Source organism: Phocoena phocoena, chromosome 14 (genome assembly GCF_963924675.1).
Source record: "Phocoena phocoena chromosome 14, mPhoPho1.1, whole genome shotgun sequence".
NCBI classification, from domain to species: Eukaryota; Metazoa; Chordata; class Mammalia; order Artiodactyla; family Phocoenidae; genus Phocoena; species Phocoena phocoena.
The window spans coordinates 10,071,234-10,083,247 of NC_089232.1; the positions used below are offsets into that span (position 1 = coordinate 10,071,234).

The 12,014-nt window shown below is 44.0% G+C and overlaps 2 protein-coding genes across 2 annotated transcripts in view; both read right to left on the bottom strand.

Moving 5' to 3' along the window:
- The window catches only part of NPHP1 (nephrocystin 1), a 61,804-nt gene extending 60,301 nt beyond the window's left edge, over window positions 1-1,503 (bottom strand). The window contains exon 1 of the mRNA XM_065891629.1: window positions 1,435-1,503. Within this exon, the coding sequence (XP_065747701.1) occupies window positions 1,435-1,503 (69 nt within the window). The remainder of the gene's footprint in view (window positions 1-1,434) is intronic.
- Window positions 1,504-5,225: 3,722 nt separating this feature from the next.
- On the bottom strand, window positions 5,226-6,241 carry MTLN (mitoregulin). Its single transcript, XM_065891673.1, has 2 exons — window positions 5,941-6,241; window positions 5,226-5,322 (listed from the first exon to the last, which is right to left on the bottom strand). Exon 1 carries the CDS (start codon window positions 6,235-6,237, stop codon window positions 6,067-6,069), a length of 171 nt encoding a protein of 56 aa, XP_065747745.1. The 5' UTR covers window positions 6,238-6,241; the 3' UTR covers window positions 5,226-5,322; window positions 5,941-6,066.
- Between the last annotated feature and the right edge of the window lie 5,773 nt (window positions 6,242-12,014).

Below are 12,014 nucleotides of genomic sequence, written 5' to 3' on the forward strand. Positions count from 1 at the left end.
GAACCCACACCCCCTGCACTGGAAGGCGAAGTCTTAACCAATGGACCACCAGGGAAGTCTCCCCACCCCAACCCAAAATTATAAAAATATCAAAAAGTATGAAGCGAAACATAATAGTCATTAGCATTCTGCCACATAGAGTTACCATGCTGGCATGTTTCCTTCCATCTTTTTTTCTATGTATATTACATATAAAATTTTAAAATTGAAATACTGTATATTCAATTTTATATTTTTTCTAACTTGACATTTTATCACAAATATTTTCCCTAACATGTTAAAATCTCCTTAAAATTTTAATCTCAGTATTATGTCCCAACATGTTACTTATCCATTCCCCTACTACTGATCGTTTAAGTTGCATCCAGCCTTTTGTATTATAAGTAATAGTATGATGAATACCTCCATACCTCAACCTGTGTCTCAATTTTTTATTATTATGTACGGTAAATTCCTGGAAATGTAATTCCCAGCTTAGGAGCATGAATACTTGCTACATCTTGTCAAACCGCTTTCCAGAAATGCTGTGCCTTATACCCTGCAGCAGTGTAAGTGCCTGTTTCATCACAGCCTCCCCAATACCGGGTATTGTGATATTTTAAGTGTTTGTGATCTCTTCCTTCCTTTGCAATTACTTGATTATCTTTTAACTTTTCTCATATTTGTGTGTTACTAGTATTTCTCCTTTAGTTCAAGTCCTTTGCTCATTTGTCAGGTCTTATTTTTCTTATATATTAGGACTATTCCTTGACACCTATTTCGCTGGGATTCATGTGAAGCAAAAACACTCAATAGCTCCGCTGGATGAGGGATAAAGGAAAGGGGGCATGGAGAGTGGAGGAGAGTGATGTTGGGCGCAGAGGTGGTTGGAATAATTACTGTTAAAAGTTTAGATTTGGAGGGCTTCCCTGGTGGCGCAGTGGTTGAGACTCCGCCTGCCGATGCAGGGGACACGGGTTCGTGCCCCGGTCCGAGAAGATCCCACATGCCGCGGAGCTGCTGAGCCCGTGAGCCATGGCCGCTGAGCCTGCGCGTCCGGAGCCTGTGCTCCGCAATGGGAGAGGCCACAACAGTGAGAGGCCCGCGTACCGCCAAAAAAAAAAAAAAGTTTAGATTTGGAGGTGAGATGGGTTAAGGGAGTTGTTAGGTTGGAGATAGAGCCGTTAGGGTGAGATGCGGGGGAGGGCAGACTTAGTCGATGGTCCCGATTTTCTAGACTTAGTCGATGGTCCCGATTTTCTAGCCTCCCTGGGGTTGGGTTGGGAGTGTGAAGGATTAGAATCAGTTTGGTGCTGGGATCAGTTTGATGCTGGGGGTGGGGTGGGTTACAACTTGGAAAGGGAAGTGGATTGGGGAGGCTCCCAGGGTTAGGGTGCGCCCCAGAGCTCGCCCGCCGCCAGAGCCCAGGTCCCCCAATGGACAGCCAGATGATACCTGCTGCTTCAGCTCCTGATTGCGACGCTGCAGTGACTGGAGGGGATCGCGCTGCCGCCTCGCCAGCATCTCCTTCGCCTCGGCGCGGAGCTCACGCCGGTCGCCAGGGAAACCAAGACGGCGGCACCGGAAGGTGACGCCATCACCGCGCGCCCGCCTCGCAGCCCGACTACCTGGTGCTTGAAGAGTGTGGGGGTGATTCTCCCTCGAGGAAGCCGCTCCGCCAGCCCGCAGGTCCTGAGCTCACTGCCCAGCTACTCACCTTTTTCTCGCCAGTCCGAAAGGATTGGGGTGGAGATGAGGGGGAATGCCCCCGCGGCGTCCGAAACTACAAGTCCCATAATACCCTGTACTACCACGACATTCCTCCTGGGGTACTGGGTGTTTTGGCACTTGTTTTCTGACACCAGTTTTTCTAAACTAACCTTAAGATACAATTTAAGCATCTCAATGTCTTAAATTAACTGCAAGCATAGCTTTCCTATGGCCTTAATGGGATACGTGGTTCTGGCGCATACTCTCACTTCAAAAAGGCAGTTTTAAATTCTTTGCCACTTGGGATACTGCTGAAGTATCACTTCATTGTAGTTTTGCACATGGTCCATCCTGAGTTCTGGGAGGATGGTGACTCTGTTCTACAGCAATTTTGTGAGCACCTAATTATGAGCTCCATTTTACATCTCTCAGGGAGGCTGTAATAACATTTCCCCAAGTGGGACTCAGTCCTATAAATCCAATTCCCAAACTCTTTCCACTACACCGAATAAGGATGACGACCTGAGCTCACTTTTCAAAAGATGAACCACACTGATGTGTTCTTCAGTACAACACACAAGGTAATTCCACAGGCCCAACTGCCATGTTATTTGCAATACTTTTTTCTTCAACAGAGAAGTGAAAAGCGCCCACCGCACTGAATTTTCGGGGTGAACACACCCCCATGAAAGTAACATAACCCAGATTTGGATACAAATCTGGTCTGCACCCTAGTGGTCTTCCCCTCCTTCTAGTCCCTGCCCACCTCCACCCCCTACACCAAATGTAAACACTATCCCAATCTCTAACTGTAAAAATCTGTCTTGCCTCTTTTTTGAACTGAATAATGGAATCACACAGTGTACTGGCATCTTGTCAGGCTTCTTTCATTCAACCTGTTTGTGCAATGAATCTATATCATCGTGTGGGTTGTAGTTTGTTCATTCTCATTGCTCTCTGATGTTTCATTGTATGACATACTCTAATATACTCATCCATTCTACTCTTTTTTGTATCTCACATCTTTACTTTTAATTAATTTCTCCATCATGGCTCATGATACTTAAAAGTTCACTTAAACAGCCATAGTTTTTCCATTGAAAATCTAACAACAAATGAGGAAGTAGTAAGTACTATAAAGTATTTTTAGATGGATTAATAAATCGGTACTTCTAAGTGATCTTGTTAGAGGTAAGCAAAAAGAAAAAAACTGCACTAAAGACAACCCATCATTTATGAAATCCTTATTTATTTTATATATGTCTATACAATTTTTTTAAAAAAATCTACCTACTTTATAGGGATTTCCATATTTTAAATGGAAAAGTTACAGGGTCATGAAGATGGTAAAACTCTATATTGGTAAAAATAAACAAAATAAACCCCCTACACGTGTATATATGTATGAAGAAGGGTGCAAAAAAGGTTTATTACTCTTGTTCATCTCGGGTGGAAAGATGCTTTGATTTACACATTTTGGTACACGATTCAGCATAAGAAATGTTTATTCCTTATGATTCCTGCGTCAGTATCATCCGTATCACCTGGGTGACTGTTAGAAATGCATATTCTCAGGCCTCACCATAGACCCACAGGATCAGAATCTAAATTTTAACAATACCCGAGTGTTTCACGTGCACTTCAAGTTTGAGAAATACCGCTTAGGTATTCACCACGCCATAAGGAGTGAGATTACTCAGCTAGCTGCCTTCTTTTTCATTAACTTACATTTCTTTTGACTTGTAATGCTCAGTATAGTCGCTTTAGCACTAGTCACTGCTTCTGTTGTCATCCCTTGATGCCATTACGAAAATCAGAGTAACCTACAAGACCGTTTTGAAGTGAGGTAGCCAAAACCAAAGCAAACCATGGCCATTGCTTCTCCCGAGAACAAGCTATTTCATAAAACTCGTTATGATTTTCTTCCATCAGTGTGTTACAATGTATATCAACTCTGTGTTACAATGTGTATCAACTTTGGACCGCTGTCTCACAGGAGATACTGAAAAAGAATTTAACAGCTTCCAGACTAGTGGTTAACATGGAAAATGTAACATCTCCATGTAAGCCAATAGTTTCAGGGAAAAAACCAAACACATTTAAGTAGGGCAAGGGGTAGACAGCTAGAGGTGAAACAGTGAGAGGCAATGTCGGGGGGAATTGTCCACCACAGGGATGGGAACACATGGGCACAGTGTAAAGAGGCAGTAGGCAGAAAACGAGGGGCAGACTGAGTGGTGTAGGGTGGCTGAAAACCACGTAAGGACTAGACAGGCCTCGGGGGTGAACAGCACAGGCCCAGAGGGGCAGGATGACAGAACATTGGGGTGAGACAGGAGAGGGAGACGAGTGTGTCTGGGTGCTGCACATAAGTAATGGGAAAGGAGTCACATTGGAAAGACCAGGTCCACCAGGAACGTGGCACAAGAACAGGCCCATACGGGCAGAACTGGTCATAACCTAGATGTTTAACCAGGAACATACCAACAGTCTGGAGGCACCGTGGATATGCCATAAGAAACCTACCTTGTCTCAAAGAGCCTCAACTCTTTGACCCTCAGTGATGAATGGTGACTCAGATACTTCAGCCACCTGCAGCCCAGATGGAATGGCGCTCTAAGAACCAACATTTCAGTCCTTAAGTACTGCATTCACAGAATGCAAATGAAGTTGGAAGTAATAAAGCATAACAGCCCTCCTAAAACAGAAAAAAAAAAAGCTCTCTGTGGAAACAACTTTCCTGAATCTTCTTATGTTAATACGGAGCTGATCCTAAAGTTACTGAGAAACAAAATTAATCTTTATAGGAATGAGCAAGGGCAGTTTTCTAGAAAACACCTCTGGAAAATCAAAAATAACCTGGGGCTTGGTCACTCTTGATTTTCAGACACAGTTATCCCTCGGTATCATCAGAGGGTATCATCCTGGAACCCCAGGAGCTGCCACGGATACCAAAATCCAAGGATGCTCAAGCGCCATAGTTGGCCCTTCCTATCCATGTTTCCGCAGGCACAGACTCAACCAGCCATGGACAGTAAGTGGACAGTGGTCCACTTACATACAGATTTATTGAAAACAATCTACACGTAAGTGAACCTGTGCAATTCAAACCCGTGTTCAAGGCTCAACTGTAGTTGGGATTTATCACTAAGGTCTATTCAATGAGGTTTCTCCTTCACATGTCTACTCCATAATGACACAAATGAAACTTTTGTCAGTAAAAACTTATACTTTGTGCTTGGAGTATGTTGTCAGCCTCAGATGTGTAAAGGTCTTACATACATTACCCTTACCTCAGTTATTTTTACATGCCGTTTGCTTTCCAGAATAGGTCCAGCAAAACTGCTAACCAAAGGGAATCATAGTGGTTCCTAGACCAACTTTGCTTTGCAGTTGTACCAAGGAACCAGCATAGATTCTCTAGAAAACAAGATATCTGACCAAAGACAGTAATTATAAGTTTTGAGGATCAAATCTCTTAATTCAGTAAGCTGCATGGGAGGCAAGATACTCCTTTTCCTTTTAATAAAAGGTTCAAATATGTTTAATTTTTTTATTTTAAAAATAAAATTAATTCATAAAGTGCAAGGAGAAACTATTTCTGTCCAGTTCTCTATATCCATCTTCAACAAGCTGTTGGAATCAGAAAAGAGAAATAAAAATTAGGAATACATAATGGTTAACTTCAAATTATTCTATTGTTTAGTTAAACCATGAACAAGAAGATCTGGTGTTATAGATAAGAAAACTGAGACCCTGTAAATTTGCAGAGCTCTGATGAAAAAGCCAGGACTAGACTCAAGGTTCCTGACTTTCAAGCCATTGCCAGCCTGCCAAGGACCTAAGAATTTAGACTGGAGATGACAAAACATGAATGCAAAGATGTACTATGGTGCTACCAGGGATATTTTAAAAAATAAATTGATGTGGGGAGGGGGGAAGGGTGTGGTAGGAACACCTCCACGGTCCTTTTTTTCATTTTCTATTCTTTCCAGTATTTTCCATTTTGAAGCTTAATGTTGCCAAGGTGCAACGACTTCGCACGCGGTTAAGACAGTCCCGTTAAACACACGCAGTGAACTGAACTACGATACCAAAATGTGAGTTATTAGGGAAAACAGAACTTCCTCCTCTTTCTGGTGCCTGGGGGTACAAGTCACCTCCTGTGGGCTCTCCAAAGACCCTCCTGTCCCAAGATATCCGGCCGTCCGCGAAGTCTCCCCTTAGAGCGCCGCTGTAAGTACTGCTCACCGACTCCGGCAAGAGCCCGGCACTGCGGGCGGAGAGAGTGAGGCGAGCCTGGCTTCGGCTGGAGCTCCGCGCCGGAGAGGCGAGGTGGCCGCGCGGTGGCCGGCGGGGACCGACAGCGCGGGGATCTCAGGCCAGGTCCAGCTTCTTCTGCGTCGCCGCCAGCTTGTCTTGCAGCCTCTTCTTTCTCCAGTCCAGGTAGCGCCGCCGCAGCCGGTTTGCCTGCCAGCCCACGAGCACTCCGGAGGCGAAGGCCACCAGCACGGACAGCTGCAAAGTCCTCTCGGACACGTTCGCCATCGCGGCTCCCAGGCTTCCAGCGCGGCCTACGGCGCGGCGGCCGGGTCAAAAGGCGCAGCGCGTTTCGGGGCGGGGCGCGGGCCGTGAGAGCCCGGCGCGCCCTGCCGCGCAGCTCTTGCAATTTAAAGATTCGTCGATCTCGCCTGCTGATGAAGACTTGCCCCGCCCTCGGATAGCCCCACAGTTACGTCCTCTGAACCCCTACCGTACTTACTGTTTGGCATTCATCAGATGTTGCCTTGATTTATTATTATTAGCTAACCACGGTGGTGCGTCTTTCCAACCTCATGGTCAGCTCAACCTCTTTGTATTTTCTCTCAGCAGCAGAATGCGAGCCAAATATGTGACTTTCAATTTTCTGGGAACCCATTTTAAAAAAATGCAAACAGATGAAATTATTGTTAATAACGTATTTTACTTAGCTTAATATACATAAAGGATGTTATCTTTTCAACATGTAATCAGAAAAGCTATTAATGAGATCTTTTATTCTTTTTTTATACTAAGACTTTGAAATCTGGTGTAGATGTTATAATTAACAGCACATCTCAATTTGAACACTAAATTTTCGGTGGAGAGACTTGATCAGTTTCTAGAATTCACAAAAGTTAGTTGAAAAATTAGATTCACGCACCCACATTGTTTCAAACACATGTAAAAATTTCTCCAATATCTGAGTTGAGTATCTTTTTTAAAATAAATAAATTTATTTATTTATGGCCGCTTTGGGTCTTCATTGCTGCGTGCGGGCTTTCTCTAGTGAGCAGGGGCTACTCTTTGTTGTGGTGTGTGAGCTGCTCATTTCAGTGGCTTCTCTTGTTGGGGAGCATGGGCTCTAGGCACGCGGGCTTCAATAGTTGTGGCACGCGGGCTCCAGAGCGCAGGCTCAGTAGTTGTGGCACATGGGCTTAGTTGCTCCACGGCATGTGGGATCTTCCTGGACCAGGGATCAAACCTGTGTCCCCTGCATTGGCAGGCAGATTCATAGCCACTGTGTCACCAGGGAAGTCCGAGTATTGGTTTTTAAACTAAATTTTATTAAGTTGTTTTTAAAAATTCAGAAATCAGTTCTTCAGTCACACTACTCACATAAGGGGCTAGTGGCTACCATATTGGACAGCAAGGTCTAGAGAGCCATTCTATTCCACAACTAACACTGGGTCAGAGTTGTGGGGATAGAGGGAAAACAAATTCTAATGATGAAATTCATTCTGGTGGACAGACCCTAAGGTAACCCCCAACAATTTCCACTCCTGAAGTTCATGTCTTAACTCCTTCTCCTAGAGTATGGGCTGATCTGTGATTTGCTGGGAGGTCACTCCTTATGTGATATAAAACTTCTTAACAGGCTGAAGACTCCCGTTGTGGGCTTGATGAGGTAAGCAAACATGTTGGAGAAGCTTATATAGTAAAGAAATATGGGTAGCCTCTAGGAACAGCAGCACGCCTCCAACCAACAGCCAGCAAAAAGCTAGAGCCCTCAGTCCTACAACCACAAGGAAATTAACTTTGCCTGTAACATGAATAGGCTTGGAAGCAGATTCTTCCCCAGTGCAGCCTCCAGATGAGATTACAGCTTGGCGGATGCTTTGATTGTAGCCTTGTGAGACCCTAACAGAGGACCCATGTGCCTGGACCCCTAACCCGTGGAAAGTTGAGATTATAAATGTGTGTTGTGGTAATTTGTTACACAGCAATAGAAAACAGATACAGTCACGAAAGGGAGACCAGCACGTGGAGCCTGAACTCTTTTAGAGCACGGGCCTGACCTAGCCTCTCTATAGATATCAGCAATTGGACTTTCATACTTGAGATGAAACCTATCTTACTAGGGTGATGATAAAGACAGTATCAGGTCCAATGTGAATTCAAGTCTGCCATACCTAATGATCATTTACTTAGCAAATATTTCTTGAATGTTGCAGTAGGTATTGGGAATGTAGAGGTGAATATGGCACAACAGCTGCCCTCAGACGGCTTAGTGCAGAGTGAAAGAGATGGAAAAAAATAATTATGACACACTCTGATGAATTGGAATATACAGTTAAGTATGTAGCTTAGCCTTTAAAAAAGAAAAAAAACCATCAGAAACCTTCTCTTTCTTTCATATTCCGTTCAACCTATTAGTCAATCCTGTAGGTTCTAGTGGAAGAAATCTTCACATATCGAGGTACAGGGAAGTCATTCTGGCTTATACGTGACGCGGCTTGAACTTTCTGCTAACTAAAACAGCCTGTCTTATGGCCTGCCAAACATACATTGTACATCTGCATTAACCATTAAAGAAATTGCCCACCATCTAGTAATACAAAGGGATAAGTAGCAACCCACTGCAGTTGCCCACCTAGCGTACCCCCTGAGGGAAATTCAGGAAAAAAAAATGGATGGGTCATTCTGTGATTTGAATAGATGGCCCTTAGGTAGTTAAAATGCGTACCTCAGCAAGAATTTCAATGACCCCAGATTTTTGCATCTTCTCTTACATAGAAAGGCACTAAAATCATTAAGTTGTGATACGTGTTCTTTGTGATTGGCAGTAACCTTGTACCAAGATGTATGCTTGACTACGTGTATTTCCTAGCCAAAAAAAAAATCATGTATATATACTCCTCCCCTACCCCTTCAGAGCAGTCCCTCAGAGCTACTGAGAGGCTGTTTCCCAGGTTATAGTACTCAGTTTGGCTCAAATAAAACTCTCTTCTATCCTTATTATAGATTGTTTATTGATTATTTGCATCAACATTTCTACTTTCAAAATATGACCAGAATTAAACTTCTTCTCACCTTACTGCTACCTCTGCACCCAAGCTACCATCATCTCTTACCTGAGATACTGCAATAGCCCCTATCAGGTTTCTGTGCTTCCATATCTGTCCACGACATTCTATTCTCAATACAGCAGCCAGAGTGAGCCTTTGAAATCAGAAGGTGGACCATGCAACGCCTCTGCTCCAACTCTGCAGTGCCCAAAGCCCCTGCATGGTCAGCTCTCCTCTACCTCTTACATCTCACTGGCCTGCTCACTGTTTCATTTGTTTTTTGGCTCATTGTTTTTTTTTTTTAAGATTTTTTTTTTGATGTGGACCATTTTTAAAGTTTTTATTGAATTTGTTACATTATTGTTTCTGTTTTATGTTTTTGGTGTTTTGGCCGCGACGCTTTTGGGATCTTAGCTCCCCGACCAGAGATCGAACCGGCAGCCCCTGCATTGGAAGGTGAAGTCTCAACCACTGGACCGCCAGGGAAGTCCCTGCTCATTGTTTCTTGAGCTCACAAGGTTCGGTGCTACCTAAGAACATTTGCGTGTGCAGTTCCCCTGGCTGGCATACTCTTCCCCCAGGTACCTGCATGACTAACTCCTTCACCTCCTTTTTTGATTCTCCTCTCTGAACTTCTGTTTCCTTAACTCTAAAGTGGGGATGGTAACCAATACCTGTTATGGGCCTAATCGTGTCCCCCCCATACCAAATTCATGTGCTAAAGTCCTAACACCCCAGCACCTCAAAACGTGGCCCTATGTGGAGTTACGGTTTTCACAAAGGTAATTAAGTTAAAATGAGGTCATTAGGGTGAATATTTGTCAAGCATCTGATACAGTGTCTGGAAAATAAAAGGTTTCCAATAAGTATTTGTTGAATGGAAATTTCTGGAAGTGGTGTGGAATGGTTTCCATCAATACCTTGCAAGTAACCACTGGTGTCCTTATAAGAAAGGGAAGCTTGGACATGGACATGCACAGAGGGAAACCTATATGAAGACACACGGAGAAGAAGACATCCATCTACAAGCCAAAGGGAGAGGCCTCCGAAGAAACCAACCTGCCAACACCTTGAGCTTGAACTTCTAGCTTCCAGGACTGTGAGAAAACAGATTTCTGTTGTTTAAGCCCCTCAGTCTGTAGCACTTTGTTACGGCCACCCTAGCAAACCAATACAGTACCTCAAAGGGTTGTAATAGGGTGTGCTTTGTGTTAACTGGCCTCTAAAGGTTGTGCTTTCTAAATCGGATTCCTTCTCACCCTGCGGAGGTGTGTTGTCCCCACCAGCAGAGACGCTGCCAGGAACAGGCGTTTTCAGACATAAGGACCAGAGTTGTAATTTTTTCCATTACAGAAAATATTTTTTTCATGAAACAGACAAAATTGCTGATTAAATTCCATCCCACATCCCTGTTGATCTTACCATGTGTGAACACATAAAAGTAAGATAGAAATACAGTGAAAAATGAAACCTTATAGAAAAGTATAAAATAAGAGGAAAAAGTCCCTCTCCCTTCATGTTTCTACCCCTTGTTGTTTCAGCTGTGTGCTCGAAGGTAAACGCTGATTATCCTTCCAGGAAAATATTTTATTTATTTACCAGAAAATATAGGTATGTGCATCCTTTAAAAAATGTATACGAAAGACATCAAACTCCATGCAGGGTACTACTACCATGTACTATGTTGCAGATTTTTTCCTGTCAGCCATACAGATCTACCACATTCTGTCTCCTGAGTCCTATAATATAGCTCACATAATTCTCAGTGCAAAGGTTAGACAGTTCTAAGGATGGAAGTACCAAAAAGCAGCCTCTTCCCAAGGCCCTCAGTGACCTGGATACTTGCATCTCTCTGCTCTGCCGTCCTCAGAATCATCCTTACCCAAGGCTGCTGTAAGATCATTGCCAGGGGCCATTAGGAATACATGTCTTTTGGGTTTTTACATTTATAGGAGAAGGGGAGGGGAGAGAGAAAAAGAAACCTTTCTTCTTAAGTCCATTGCTTCTTTTCAGTCAGGTTGAGCTACCTTAAGTCGCATACTCTCCTTGGTAACTGTTGCCAGGAAAACACCCCGTTTGGATTCGCCTAAACCAGGCAGAATTATCCTCTAGTGAGAGATGGGTGGAGGCCTGGCCTGATTCTGGGTTCCTGGGTAGGAAGGATGTAGATAGAAGGTCAAGGTCAGCAGCGTCTGCAGGGTGGGATGTAATCTCATTTGCACAGAGCTGCATACATGCGTGTTAAAGTGTGAGCAGGTAGAGAGATGTGGAGAAGGATGCTCACCTAAACTCACTGACCACGATTATCTTTGATTAGCTGTTTCTACTCTTTACAATGCACACATTTACACTGCATCAAAGAAAAGCCATTTGAAAAGACCCCACTGTGAAACAACCATTCCGTAAGTCACGACTTTGGATAGAAATAGAATCACTGTCTTTTCTCAAGAACACGCAGAGAGCTTTAGGGTAATCCACACAATAAACAGTTATAAGAAGTAATTATTTCAGACACCCTGTAGACATGGGTCACTGGCTACAAGCTCGTATGAACTCTGCTTTTGGATTTCATGTACCTACCACGTGCTTGCTCTGTGCTAGGAGCTGGGGATTCAAAGATGAAAGTTTCCTGCCTCACCTCTGCCAGGTGCTTGTGGCCCAGTGGAGCAGGACAGCATATATAAATAGAGGAACTGAGGTACCATGTGGTTGTTTTCATGAAGAGCGTGGGGCCACAGAGAGGAAGTGATCCACTGGCTGGGAGAAGTTGAGGAAGGGCCTCCCAGAGGGTGTGATGTTGGAATTGAGAGGGAACAACCAGAGGAGGTGGATGGTGGCAAATGCAATGCCTGGCATGCCTACTAAGGAACTGGGGCCGCCTGACCTTCTCGTTGTAGGCCAGCCTCACTGCAAGAACTTGAATCTGGCATTGAAAGGCCAGTGTCCTGTATTCATTTTCTCTTGCCGTGTAACCAAGTGCCACAAATTTAGGGGCTTAAACGAACATCCATTTAGCTC